The 15,349-nt window shown below is 18.6% G+C and overlaps 5 protein-coding genes across 5 annotated transcripts; 3 read left to right on the top strand and 2 right to left on the bottom strand.

Annotated features, from left to right (window-relative positions):
• Positions 1-2,262: 2,262 nt before the first annotated feature.
• PADL01_1451000 (conserved Plasmodium protein, unknown function) lies at positions 2,263-4,668 on the top strand (the record flags this gene model as incomplete). The annotated part of the gene is made up of 1 exon (XM_028684799.1): positions 2,263-4,668. The coding sequence occupies one exon, from the start codon at positions 2,263-2,265 to the stop codon at positions 4,666-4,668; it is 2,406 nt and encodes an 801-aa protein (XP_028540841.1).
• A 407-nt stretch (positions 4,669-5,075) lies between these two features.
• PADL01_1450900 (acetyl-CoA acetyltransferase, putative) lies at positions 5,076-6,489 on the bottom strand (the record flags this gene model as incomplete). Its single annotated transcript, XM_028684798.1, has 3 exons — positions 5,076-6,037; positions 6,127-6,258; positions 6,387-6,489. The coding sequence occupies 3 exons, from the start codon at positions 6,487-6,489 to the stop codon at positions 5,076-5,078; spliced, it is 1,197 nt and encodes a 398-aa protein (XP_028540840.1).
• Positions 6,490-7,406: 917 nt separating this feature from the next.
• Positions 7,407-8,744, top strand: PADL01_1450800 (conserved Plasmodium protein, unknown function; the record flags this gene model as incomplete). The annotated part of the gene is made up of 1 exon (XM_028684797.1): positions 7,407-8,744. The coding sequence occupies one exon, from the start codon at positions 7,407-7,409 to the stop codon at positions 8,742-8,744; it is 1,338 nt and encodes a 445-aa protein (XP_028540839.1).
• Positions 8,745-9,179: 435 nt separating this feature from the next.
• On the bottom strand, positions 9,180-11,042 carry PADL01_1450700 (conserved Plasmodium protein, unknown function; the record flags this gene model as incomplete). The annotated part of the gene is made up of 1 exon (XM_028684796.1): positions 9,180-11,042. One exon carries the CDS (start codon positions 11,040-11,042, stop codon positions 9,180-9,182), a length of 1,863 nt encoding a protein of 620 aa, XP_028540838.1.
• A 1,107-nt stretch (positions 11,043-12,149) lies between these two features.
• On the top strand, positions 12,150-13,904 carry PADL01_1450600 (S-adenosylmethionine-dependent methyltransferase, putative; the record flags this gene model as incomplete). Its single annotated transcript, XM_028684795.1, has 1 exon — positions 12,150-13,904. The coding sequence occupies one exon, from the start codon at positions 12,150-12,152 to the stop codon at positions 13,902-13,904; it is 1,755 nt and encodes a 584-aa protein (XP_028540837.1).
• Positions 13,905-15,349: the final 1,445 nt, after the last annotated feature.

The following is a 15,349-nucleotide window of genomic DNA, read 5'->3' as shown; positions in this document are numbered from 1 at the left end:
TTATATATAGTAAGATCCATAAAAATGTATATTTTATATATAGGTAAAAAGATATATATATATATTATTATTATATAATAATAAATATATTACAATTTTTTAAAAATTTATATATATTTATGAAAATAATTTTTTATATTCGTATTACTTTTTATATACACATAAAAAAATAAGGATATCCATAGAAATAAGTATATTATTTATTACATATATATATATATATATAATATATATGCATTAAAAAAATATATATAATATTATAATATGTTTATATACACAATAAATTATATTTTTATAAAAAAAAAAAAAAAAAGAGGGAAGTTCATATATTATATATATTTCTTAGTTATACAATAATATATTGTAACTAACATTTATTTGCTTATTTAACTTTTCAGTGCAAATAAAAAATATTGAAATTATATATTTTTTTCTTATATAAACATTATTGTAGAGAATTTGAATATAGAGCACTATAAGAAAAGGAGGGGATATAATAATATATATTATTCATGAATATTATGTAAAGTATATATATATATATTCTATCTACGCTCAAAGGGGTATATATTATATATGTATATAATATATGGATTATTTAATAAAAAAAAATAAAAAAATATATATATTTTTTATTATTTAACAATATGATGTTATGTATTATAATAATTAAATATTTTTTAAGAAAAATTATTACATATTTTTTCATATGTATTTCAAAGAATATATATATATAAATATATATATATATATATATAATATAAGATTTATATAAATTGAAAAAAAATAATAATTCATAATAAAACAATTTTATATACTTAAATATTTAACAGTTTTATTAAAATATTAACATATATATGTTATTTGAATTATATTTCGAGAAGATAGTTTTTTTTTCAAAATATTCAATGTATAATTTTATAGGTTATAAAAAAAAAATATGAAATATATTTTTAAATAATTTTTAAATAATTTTTAAATATTCTTAAATATAAAATGAAAGTGTAATGATTACACATAAATATTGTATATATAGATATGTATAATAAACTGTTAAAAATTGTTTTAAGAATTTTTTTTTTTTTTTTTTTCTCAAATAAAATTATTGATAAATTTTACAAACAGTTTATTTGGTTGATTAAATGATTATATGTTGTTGTGTATTATTTTTTATGATTACTATATTTAATAATAAATTGTAATTATTAATATTAATATAATTATGACAAACAAAAAAACTTATTATAGACATTGAAATTATTAAAAAAATGAATTGTAAAGGAAATATATATATAATATATATATATATGTATATATCATTTTAACAAATGCTCAAATTTTATGATTAAAAAATAAAATTTATTATATCTTATAATACTTTCGAATATCACATATATATATATTGTTCTTAATAATTTATAATGAGCATCATATAATTTATTCTTTTAATTTTTATGTGTTTCTTTCTTTTCCTTCATTTTAAAATAAATGTAACGTATTCTTAAAAATAAATAATTGGTAAAAAACAGAAGGGAATATTATTCAAGATATATTTCCATGTGCACATTATTTATGGATTAATAGAACAATAAATTAAATATAGAAATATTATTATAATGATGATTTTATAAATAGATAACACTTTTGTAATTCTTTTCCTTTTTCCTAATTTTTTTGGATAACTATAATATATATATATATATTTGTGTATGTGGAATAATATATAATACTTAATATTATTCTTTATATTATATATATATATATATATTCAAAATATTGTTAATAATATCATATATATAATGTATTAATATATTGATTCAAACTATTACAATTAAAATATTATATTTATATATATATATTTTTTTATATATATAATTTTTTTTTTTTTTTTTTTTTTTTTTTTTTTTTTTTTTTTCCTTTTCTTTATTTTTATATATAGTTTCTTATTTTTTCGAAAAAGATGAAAAAACTACAAAAATGTTGACATATTTATTTATTTTTTTTTTTTTATAATATTATCATATATATTACGAAATGTATAAAATGTATAGATATTTACATGTAATTATTCATTGTAAAAGTTTTTTATTTTTTGGTGACCTTAATTATATGAATAGGTTATACACATAGAAAAAAATATATAATTAAAGATACATAAATGTATGTATATATATATATATATATATATATATATATATATAATGGTTAATGCATTTTATTATTTATTTTTTTATGAGTTTTAATTATATTTATTAAAAAAAAATGTTTTCTTTAATTAAGTCAGTTTTTTCTAACATACAGAATGAGGATGATTTAAAAATATTAATTATAGGTGAAGGAGGCTCAGGTAAAAGTTCATTATTTAATTTAATTAGTAGCTATAATAATAAAAGTAAATATGAAATATTAAATACATCCTTATCAAAAAATGTTAGTACTTCAAACTGTGCCTTAGGTTTTAATACAACAAAAATAAGGTTACATAAAAATTGTCTCAAAATATATGACTTACAAGGAACAGCAGATAATACTATAGAGATTTATGATTGTTATTATCACGATAGTGATGTAATATTTTATGTTATTGATTCAAAATATGAGAGTCATATTTTTAAGACCATTATTTATTTATCATGTTTATCTATGAATAATGAAGAGAAAAAAAAAAAAGATAATGAACAATTTATTAAACCTATTATTATACTAGCTAATAAATCTGATGATGGATCATCTTTCTTTTCAGCTCCTTGTATATCAAATTATATAAAATCTATAGATGTTTATAAAAATGATACCTTTTGGCAGTATGCTTTATCAAATGATAATATCTTTTTAAATTATTATCTAAATGCTTTATATGATGAATTGTGTAACTATTTTTTGATAAATAATATTTCCTTGGAAGAGTTTTTAAAAGAACAATCTATACATACATATAATGATAATAATAAACATAGTGATGATCATTTAAATATTCAAGATAAAAAAAAAATGGATAATCTTATTAATGATATTAAACAAAAGAACAAAATGTCTTTAACAATAAATGATATAGAAAATAATAAAATACTTATGAATCTATTGAAACAAATAATAAATCAGAATATTATTAATTATAAAATTATGCCAATAGAAGTCTACAATATAAGTGTACATAATAATAAAGGAATTTACGAAATACTTCTATCTCTTTTTGAAAAAAAATATCAAACTAAATATGATAAGAAATATACAAATGAAACAATAAAACAAGAACATTCTAATACTGAAGTAGTAGGAACAAGATCAAAAAAAAAAGAAACAAATGTTGAACCTAATATGAATACACAACAACAAAAACAAACAATTACATATTTGAATTCATCCAAAAATAAATTGTATAATGGATCAAATAATAATTTAAACAATCAAAGTTTTTTATATACGCACCCAAATGATACAATTGTAATAGAAAGTGAAAATAATGACACGAATGGTTCCTCACAAAATAATAATTTTCTTATGTATGAATATGATAATAAAGGAATTAATTTATTTATCGACCATATGCAGTATTTATACTTTAATAAGGAACATGATATGGAAAACTTTCCAGAAGATTTATATTTATGGAAGCAAGATAATTTAAAATATAAAAAAGAAATTAACAGTTCAAAAAAAAAAAAAAAAAAATTATTAAAAGGAATACAAGAAAAAATAAATGTAAAAGAAATAGGACAACATGAACAATATGAAGACCCAAAACTTTTAAAGGAGGACACAAAGGAATTAGAAGAAAAATGTATAATAGAAAAAGAAAGTGATCATATATCTAACGAAACCTATAAAAAAAATATAAATTTAGACAATAAAGCACTAGAAACCAAAAGAGAAGATGATGAAAATATTTTATTCATGCATAATCCAAATCGAATAGAAAATAAAAACATAAGCTTAACAAATTATTCTATAAATAATCCAATAGAAGCAAAACAAAATACCATGATAATACAATCCTTTTCTGATGACAAAGCAACTAGTGTGATACAAAATGATACACCAATTAAAGAAAGAAATAGTGATGATTATGATTTAGAGAAAAAAATAGATCATATGAAAACCATAGATGAGAATTTAAAAGATAAAGAAAGAAAATCTACAAATTCATTTCTTGTGGAAGGAAGTACTTATGAAGTAGGAGAAGAAGATGAAACTAAAGAAGAAGACGAAGAAATATACAAAGGCATACAAAAAGAAATTTATTTCGAAAAGATAGAAAAGGAAAAAAATCATTTAAATGATAACATAAAAAAAGGACAAATAGAAGAACAAACTGATGAACAATGTGACAACAATTATATAGAAAATGAAAAAATAAATGATGCTTCAGATAATAATCAAATGAAAAAAAAAAGTTGTATTGACAAATGTCTTAATAAAACAAATTGTTCAAATAATTATAACTATATTAATAAAAAAGATAATGATTATGATAAAACAAATTATATTTATAAAAATAAAATAAATAAAAAAAGGTATACTATTATAGAAAAAATTAAAAAAAAAAAAAAAAAATTTTTGTTTAAAAAGAAGGAACTTATGAACAGCACAGATGAAAATTCTAGTAATTCTGTGGAAGATGTTAATACATTGAATATAATGCGAATAGATTCGTTGAATGAAATATGAAAATAAAAAATGAAGATTCTTCGTTATTCTTTAACATTTTTACCTACACAATTTGATAAAATAATTATCCATTCAGTGTTTCATTGTATATATATATATATATATATATATATATTTATTTATTTATTTATTTATGTGAATATTTTTTTTTTGTGTTTTTATATTATGATATATATAATTATTTTATTATATCCTCATTATATCCTAATTTTTTCTCTCATTTTATTTTATTTTATTTTATTATTTATTTATTTTTTTTTTGTCATTTTAATATTCTTATAATATAATCTTCATTTTTTTCTATAACTCCACATAAATTTAATAAGATTTTATTATAATACAATAAAAATAAAGGAACATATAAATATATATATATTTTTATGTGTGTGTAAATATATTTATTTTTATCAATATGTATTTTCCACTATAATAGATGTTGATGAGCCTAGGTAATTATTTATAGAAGCACAACCTAATTTCATATCATAATTTTTTAAAACTGTTATTAATGACATGACAATTCTTGAACCAGATACAGCAGTAGGATGACCTAAGGATAAGGCTCCTCCATTTATGTTTACATTAGATAGATCTATATTTAATTTGTTCATAGCAAAAATAACATTAAGAGCTGATAATTCATTAATTTCATAATAATCAAGAGATGATTTATTTATTTTCTTTAAACATTTTTCTATACTATAAGGAATACTAAAAGGAAATTCATCCGGATAAACAGAAGCATTATCATATGTAATAATTTCTGCTATAGGGTTTATTTCTAATTCTTTTAATTTATTTTCACTCATTAATACAAGAGCACATGCTCCATCAGCAAATGGTGCTATATTATAATTGGTTATTATGGATTCACTATTTAAATTACAAATTTTATCTATATTATAATTTTTATATATTTCATCAGAATCTATTACAGATTTTTCGACTTGTATTTTATTTTTCTTTTTTTGTACTACTAATGGAAATATCTCTTGTTGAATTAAATTTTCACTATATGCATTAGCAGTTCTTTTAAAAGAATTTATAACATATTCATCTAAATCAACTCTTGGTATATTAAATTTTTTACAAAACATTTCTAGGGTATTATTAGTTTTCAACTCTTTATTATTCACCATAAAATCATAACCATCATATATAATACTATCTCTTAATATATTATTACCTAAACTATATTTCTCAGTTCTCAGGTTTTTTAAAAAATATGGACTTTGAGACATGGATTCCATTGAACCTACAATACAAGCATCTTTGCCTCCCCTAATTAGATCATATCCAATGGTAATAGAATCTAAACCACTACAGCACAGATTATTTACAAGGTGGGTTTTTGTGTTTATATGCATACCTAAATAATTAATAAAAAATATATATATATATATATATATATATATATATATATATATATGTGTGGGCATAATTATATTTTTTATGTACCCGTTGATATTGCAATTTTCTGAAGAGGTACTGGACCACAACCACTAGAAAAAGATTGACCAAAAATTAAGCAATCAACATGTTCTTTCTCTATTTGACTTCTCTCAAGAGCTTTTAAAATAGTAGCACAAGCTAAAATAAAAAAGAAATTATATATAAGTAAATATATATATATATATTAAAAAAATATAACAATAAACACATATATTTTATGCTCTATCTATGACAAATTTTTTTATTATTTCAGTTTTGAAAAGAACCTAATTTATGAACTGGTATATGAGAAATACTTCCTCCTAATGCGCCAATGGGGGTTCTAGCGTAACCAACAATAAAAACCTTTCTGAGGTTATTTATTAACATGTTTATATTAATGTACAAAAAAATAAAGAAATAAAATAAATACCTATTATTATTACATTATCTCATAACATGGTTTTTTTGTATATATATGTACTAGGTAATTATTATAATATATATATAAAAAAATTGAATACACACTACAAACATAAATAATGTATATTTAAAAGAATTAATATATAGATACATATTTATTTCATCTAATTATATTTTTTATATATTAAATCATTCAATATTTAGATGTGTTAACCACAAAAAAAAAAAAAAAAAAAAAAAAAAAAAATAAAAAATTAAGTAAAGATAGATCTACCTTTCTTTATGATATTATATTAACTTGTGTAGCTATAGAAATATTATACGAAAATATATACATATTGGAATATAAATATAAATAAATAAATATATATATATATATATATATATATATATATAGTGAAAATATATATAATATATATTATAAAATATACCCGTTTTAATATAATTTTTCTTTTTTCACTAATATCATTTATGTAATAAATCATATAATTTTTTATAATAAATTTAAAAATATATTTTTTATCATTTATATGATGAACTATTTAAAACAGAACAAAAGATTATAAAAAAAAGGGAGGAACCATAAGAAAAAAAAAAAAAAAAAAAAAATAGATGTATATAAGAAATACGCAAATGTAATTATTTCAAATTATTATATATATGTAAAAGATAAAAGAAAATGTTATATAAAACAAAATGTGAATTATATTAGAAGAATAATATTAATATTTCTCAAACAAGAAGATTACATATGGTTTTATATAATGGAATATGATTGAAAGTATATATATATATATATGTATAATATTACACGAAAAATATTACAAAATATAAAATCACTTTATTATATTATATATATATATATGTGCATATAACTTTTTATAATGTGGAAGAGTATTGTGTTAAGGTATAAAAATGTGAGTGGTCATGTTACATTCAAAATGAATGATATAGAGTTTAAAAAGTTACAAATGAAATGGAATGATATAAACATAAATTTTAATATGTGTGATGTAGTTCCAAGTAATAAGAGTAATAAAGAAAAGTTAGAAATAAAAAGTCTTAATTTAATAAAACATATGAATAAAAATAAATACGATTTTGTAGTTTTTGGTATTGGATATGTTGATTATGATAAAATTTTAAAATCCTTTAATAGAGCCAATTTAATTCAAAGAAGAATGATTGATTCTATTCATGTGAATTTAAAAAAGGTGAATGGTCAATATATATCAATAATACAACAATGTTTATTATTAAATATACCACACTTTTGTTTAGGTAGGGATAGATTAACAGAATTGACGAGTATAGGAACAGCATTATTTAGTAGTCCTAAAGAAATACTATCCATTTTGTATTACTTTCTTATTAACAGTGAGGAACAAACCACAAAAAGGGAATTAAAACAAGAAGAGACAATAAAAAATAAAACAAAAAATAATAATAATAATAATGATAATATGGAATATAATTTAGAATATAATTCTCCAAATTTTTATAAAGCCTTAATTACAGAAAATGCTCTTTATTTGTTATATAACCTTCATGCTAATTTATTAAAAATATTAAAATCAAAATATTATAATCCACCATATGTTAATAATAGTGAACAGTATGATAAATATATGAATTATGGAAAGGAAAAAAAGAATAATAAATATTATAAACAAAAGTTCTTATCATTTTTTAATGAAACTACATATGACAAAATAAATATGTTAAGAAATCAAATAAAGAGATCAGAAATTTATAATGATTTTTATATACCTGCAGAAAAAAAAAATGTAAATATATTAATTATATGTGATAGTGTATGTATAGATTATTTTTATCATTTGGTTCAAACTAATTTACCTTATTGGCATAATGTCAGTCCTTTTTATAATGAATTATTTTCATTAGAAAAAAAAAATACATATAAATTTACTCTTTCTATATTTCTATTTATAATTGCTCCAATAGCTTGGACACTAACATTTTTATTAAAATGGTTCTACAATTTGTGGATAGAATATTTTACAAAGGGTAAAATGATAACTGTAGGAGGAGATGCCTTTTTTAATAATTCTAAATTGATTGATCTTAATGATACAAATCAAAATATACAAGATAATTATAAACAATTCTTAAATACATTAAATAATGATAAGGCTCAATTCGAAACCATTAGTTTACTTGGAGGATTATTACAGTGGTATAAAAATAAAAGTAGAAACTGAAAAATAGAAAAATTATTATAAAAACATGTATGTATGTATGTATTTTTTTTTTTTTTTTTTTGTGAAAAATAAATATAAATATTTATATAAAATATATATATTATTATATATATATAATTAATTTTAATCAACTAATTTTTATTATTTTTTTTGTGAAGTTTTTTTTTTTTTTTTTTTTTTTTTTAAATTTCAAAAATAAAATTATACATAATATATGTAGCAACACATACATACACAAAAAAGGAAAAAAAAAACTAAAAAACTAAAATTTTAACATTTATTTATAATATTTTTATTATATTTAAAAATATGATGAAACAAAAAAAAATATATATATTTTTTAAAAATGGTATCAAAATATACCCATATATATATATATATCATTCACAGAAAAAATAAGACATTTTAACTATTTGTTGATATCTTTTCATTTTCCTATTTGCTTTTTTTAGAATGCTTTTCTTCCTTTTTTACTCTATATTTCTCATCCTCTTTATATTTCTTTGTTGAATCATCCTTTTTTCTTGTTTGTTCTAGTTTTTTTAGATATTCATCTTTTATATTCTCCAGTTCATCCAAGTCAACGCTATCAGAACTTTTTTTCTTCTTTTTCTCCTTTTCTTTATATTCTAATTCTTTCTGTTTTTTTTTTTTTTTTATTTCATCGGAAGAACTCGAATATTCAGATTCATAACGTTCAGATTTTTCTTTATCTGATGATTCTTTTTTTTTTTCATTATAATATTTTTTAATATTACTTAATATTTTCAAAGTTTCATCATTAACTGTGCTTTCTCTTTTTTTAGATTTCAAATCATGTTTGTTCTTTCCTTTCTGTTCTACACAACTATCTCTTCTATGATTTCCTTTATCTTTTTTTTCTTCTTTTATAAAACTAGAATTTGAACTTTTATCCGATTCATATGAATCATTCTGATCCTTTTTATTAACTCTTATCTTTTTGTTTTTTTTTTTCCTTTCATAGCTTGAGTTTCTACTCTTACTACAGGATGAATGTGTTCCTGAATCTGAACTATAACTTATTCTTTTCAATTTATTACTCTTATTTTTAGAAGAAGAATGCTTTGATATTTTTCTTTTTAATCGATCTGAATGTTTGTGACCATACCTTGAATCGTCACTAGAATAATTTGAATCATCTGAATATTTTGATCTATTTTTTTTTTTTGAAATATTTTTATATTTTGTATGATTTTTGTTCTTTAATATTTTTTCCTTATTTTTATATGTTTTATGATTACTATAGTGAGAGCTACTTTTACTACTTTGGTTTGTATCAATGGATTTATTAGATTTACCTGAGGATCTCGAATAGCTTGATCCATCAGAATGATATGAAGAATTATCACTATCTGACTTAGATTTAGTAACACGTGAGCTTTTTGAATTAGATTTACTATCACTTGAGCTTTTTGAATTAGACCTACTATCACTTGATCTTTCTGAATTAGAACTACGATCACTTGAACGTTTTGAATTGGATTTATTTTCACTTGAACTTTTTGAATTGGATCTACTATCACTGGAGTTATTTGATGCATATGAATTATCACTACTATACTCTGATGTATAGCTACTATCATTTGAAGTCTTAGAAATGGATGATTTTTCATCTGAAGAAGATAATATTTCTTCACTTTCTGTATCAGTAATTTCTTTTTTTCTTTCTTTTTTTATTTTTCTTCTGTTCTTTTCATGTTTTTCTTTCTTAATTTTCTTTTTTTTCTTCTTTTGTTCTTTTTCTGTCTTAATTTCTTTTTTTTTCTTCTTCTCATAATTTTCACTTTGAATATTAGAAGATATTATATTTTGCACATGAACATTTTCGTTTTTCTTCTTTATTTTCAGTGCTCGTTCAAAATTTTCTACTTGTTTTCTCTTCCTATCATTAAGAATATGTGTATTTTCATTAGGATCTGCATCTCTATTATTATGTACATTATATTTTTCTTGTATCTTTTTCTTTTCATAATATTCATCATATAACTTTTGTCTATAGTTCTTAATTAATTCTTCAATATTTTTACTTCCTTCTTGTCTGATTTTTTCTTCATATAATAAAACTTCGAGTTCGATTCTCCTTTTCTCAGCATGCTCAACAATTGAAAAGTCACAAGTATATTTTTTATCTACAATATTATTCATACTTACTTCATTTCTAAATTGTTCGTATTCTCTTATTGTATTTCTGGCATTACGTATATGAGCCATATTTGTTTGTATATATCCATTGGTCCCAGAACCTCTAGGAGTTTTTAAACCTATGCCGTTATACATTTTGTATTATTATATATCATAATATTTATAATAAAAAAAATTCAATTATTCTACTGCTCTGTTTAAATATATATATATATATATGTATATAAAGGACAAAAAAAAAAAAAAAAAAACTTATGAACATATAATATTAAATTTTTTAATACTCTTATGATCTATACATTTCTTCTCTTCTTTAATTATACAAAGAGCAATGCAAAGTTTCTGGAAATATTATGAAGAAATATATAAATTTTTACATATACAAAATATTTATCGATATACATATATTTTCATCTTTTTTAATCCTTTATAATTTATATTAATATCAACTTAAATGAATATAAGTATATATTTTTATATTATCTTATTTAAAATCTCAAAGCAATTTTTTTTTTTTTTTTTTTTTTGGGACTCTCATAAATAAGAGAAATGCAATTTTGTCATTTAAATAAATTTATAAACCTTTTTTACATATTAGTTGAATATTATATAAATATTTTAATTATATATATATATATATAATATGGTGGTAAAAATTATATTTATCATAATATATACAATAATTAATTTTATGGATAATATTTAAATGGTTTTATTTTATTTTATTATATATATATTAAAATATATTATTATTTTTTTTAATCGGTAAGGACCTCATATATTTGCCTGAAAAAAAAAAAAAAAAAAAAAAAAAAAAAAAAAAAAAATTTTATATAGGTAGAAAAAAAAAAATAAACATAATAAAGGTATAATAAACAAATACCTACAAATTTATATAGAAATTTTAAATAAATAAATAATATATATAATATTATATTATTTTTATTTTATTATATTATATTATTATTATTTTTTTTTTTAATAATACATTTACATATATTTTTATAAAAAAAATAAATTTTATATAATAATAAGGTACATAATATAATGGATCATAAAAGAAATATTTGTGTGGATAATATAGAAATACAAAAATGTTATCACATTTGAATATTTTGTAAAAATAAATAGCATATATATATTTTTATTTTTTTATAACAATATATATTATATGAAACTTTATTATTTTTTATATGTTTGAATATATAAGTATATTTATAAAATGGTTTGATATATATTATAATGGGCTTCTTTGTTCAATTTCCTAAAGAAGGTTTTTATTTTTTTTCTTATTTTAAAAAAAGTTGTAATAATAATAAATATATTTTATTATGTAAGAAGAGAAGCATATCATGTTTGTGTCGTAGAAAATATTATCACAGTAATATTGATTGTGTTATAGATAATCCGAAAAAAAGGCCAACATTAATTCTTAATGAAAAAAGCGTAAAGAGCGTAATAAATGGTTTTCCTTGGTTATATTCTAAGGATATAAAAAATGCAGAAGAGTTATATATATACAGTCCTTGTTTAGTTAATATAAAAGATGAATTTAATGAAAATATAGGTGTTGGGATATATAATAAGAATTCTATAATCTCTTCAAGATTATTAAGTAGAAATATAAATGAACATATAAATGAAGAATTTTTTAATATACGTATAAGAAGAGCATATGAAAAAAGATTAGAATTATTTCATAATGAAAACTTCTTTAGGGTGGTGAATGCTGAAAGTGATTTTCTTCCAGGAATTATTATTGATAAATATAATAAATTAGTATGTGTACAAATAAATGCTAGTGGGATGGATATATTACTACCTATTATAATGAAAAGTATTGAAAATATTTTAAATCCAAATATTATTATAATAAAAAATGATAATAAAATAAGGAAATTAGAAAAGTTACCTATAAAAAAAGAAATTTATAAAGGCATATATAAATCTCCAATAGAAGTTCAAGAAAATGGTATAACCTTTTTTGTTGATATATTAAATGGACAAAAAACAGGCTGGTATTATGATCAAAGATATAATAGAACTATGCTCATTCCTTATTGTAAAGATAAAAATATTCTAGATTTATTTTCATATGTTGGATCTTTTGGTATTACATTAGCATATTATGGTGCTAAGGAGGTAACTTGTGTCGATTCTTCTTATTCAGCTATAAAAAACGGGATACATGCAGCACAATATAACAATATACTAGACAAAATTAATTTTGTTCATGGATGTGTTAGGAATTTTTTACATGTATGTTTAAATATACAAATATTATTACAAGATAATAAAAGAACAAATATGATAAATATTTTTGACCATATGTTGTCTATAGGTGAAAATTCTTTGGATTTAAAAGAGGAAAAAAATAATCTACTATTACAAAATAATGAAAACAAATTATATAATGAATATATGTTGATAAATTCGAATGTTCCTATGCAATTAGAACAAAATGACACACATATTTCATTTGACAATAATACAAAAAAAAAAAATACAAATAACAATTTGTTAACAAATATAAACCAAAATAACAACAATTTTGAATATGTTAAGAATGAAAAACTTTTAACAGATATGAAAAATTTATCAATATATGAAAAGAAGAAAACAGATACTTATATAGAAGATATAGAATTTTTATTAAGTAATAATTATAAATTTTTTCAAAAAACATATGATGTTATTTTAATAGATCCGCCTCCATTAGCACGTAATAATTATTGTCTACCATCCGCATTAAAAATTTATGAAAAACTTTTATATGTATCTTTTAGAATAATACAAAAACCTGGGTATGTATTTGTATCAAGTTGTAATAAATTAATTGGATATGATAAATTATTATTTTGTATTAAAAGAGCATTAAAATGGTCCAAATGTGAAGGAACAATAATAGGAGAAGGCAGAATTAGTTCTGATCATCCTATTCATATATCATTACCCGAGACAAAATATTTAACTTCTATTCTTTTAATGATAACATAGTTTTTTTTTTTTTTTTTTTTCCTTTTTTTATTTGCAAAAATGAAATAATATTGTATTTATTTATAAGATATAAATATTTGAATTAACGTTTGTCTAAAAATATATATATATATATATATATATATATATATTTTTGATATTATTTTAGTTAAATATAATATTTTTACTTTATTATATTATATAATTTTATTTTATATGTTTTTTTTAATTTTTTAATTTTTTTAATTTTTTTTTATTTTTTTATTTTTTTATTTTTTTATTTTTTTATTTTTTCATTTTTTTTATTTGTCAATATTTGAATATTAATAATTTTTAAAAATAAAAAAAAAAAATTATAAAATTTGTGAATTTTTTTTTTTTTTTTTTTTGTATTTAATATTAATTAATCCTGTCTATATTATATGAAAGAAAAAAGAATTTAAACAAAATAATTATTTTATTTCTTTAGCACAAGTATAACAACTGCATTAAAAAAAAAAAAAAAAAAAAAACTGGCGACTTCAAAAAGGTTTTTTTTTTTTTTTTCTTTTTTGTTATTGAAAGATTGAAAAGGTATATAATATATATATATAATGAATAAATAATTTAATATAAATATAAAAATGTGAAAATATAATAAATTATGCAATTTATGAATAGGTATTGAATGAAATATATATTTTTTTGTTCATGTATTAAATTATTATATTGTATTATATATGTATTAGGAGATATTCCATATAAAAGGAAGAAGAAAAAAAAAAAAAAAAAATTTTTTAAAAATATTTAAAAATATTACACATTATATGTATATATATATATATATTTGAATTGATATATTTGTAAATATTTATAAAACAGTAATAATAAAATAACGATAAAACGTTATTACTATTACTATTACTATTATTATTATAATATTATTTTATGGTTTATTCATTTATAAATATTTGTTACATTAATTTTTATACGCATGTGTATAGTAGTAGTATATATATTTGTTCATATTACACAACATTTAGAATTTTTTTTTTTTTTGTTTTTTTTTGTTTTTTCTTTCTCTTATGTTGTGTAATTGGTAACACACATAAAATATATATAAATATAGTAATTATTAAATTACGTCTTCTATGTATGAATTATTATTAAAATTAATAATATTTTAAAAAAAAAAAAATAGTGTTCTGAATACACACTAATACAAATTTGTACCATATAAAAATATTATCATTCTTTATGTGTTTAAAAGATATTAGATCAAACATATATATAATATATATATGAATATATTATTTTCATGATATACAATATGGTTTATAAAATGTTTACATATTATATATACTTATATGGATATATATTTTGAAAAAAAATATTTGTAAATACAAAAATGACAACATAAAGTTATGAAGAAAAAAAAAATATATATATATATATATAATATTTATTTATTAATAAAATTCACATTA

The sequence above is a fragment of the Plasmodium sp. gorilla clade G2 genome (assembly GCF_900097015.1).
Source record: "Plasmodium sp. gorilla clade G2 genome assembly, chromosome: 14".
Classification (NCBI taxonomy): Eukaryota; Apicomplexa; class Aconoidasida; order Haemosporida; family Plasmodiidae; genus Plasmodium; species Plasmodium adleri (nom. inval.).
This window is presented reverse-complemented; position numbering and strand designations above follow the sequence as displayed.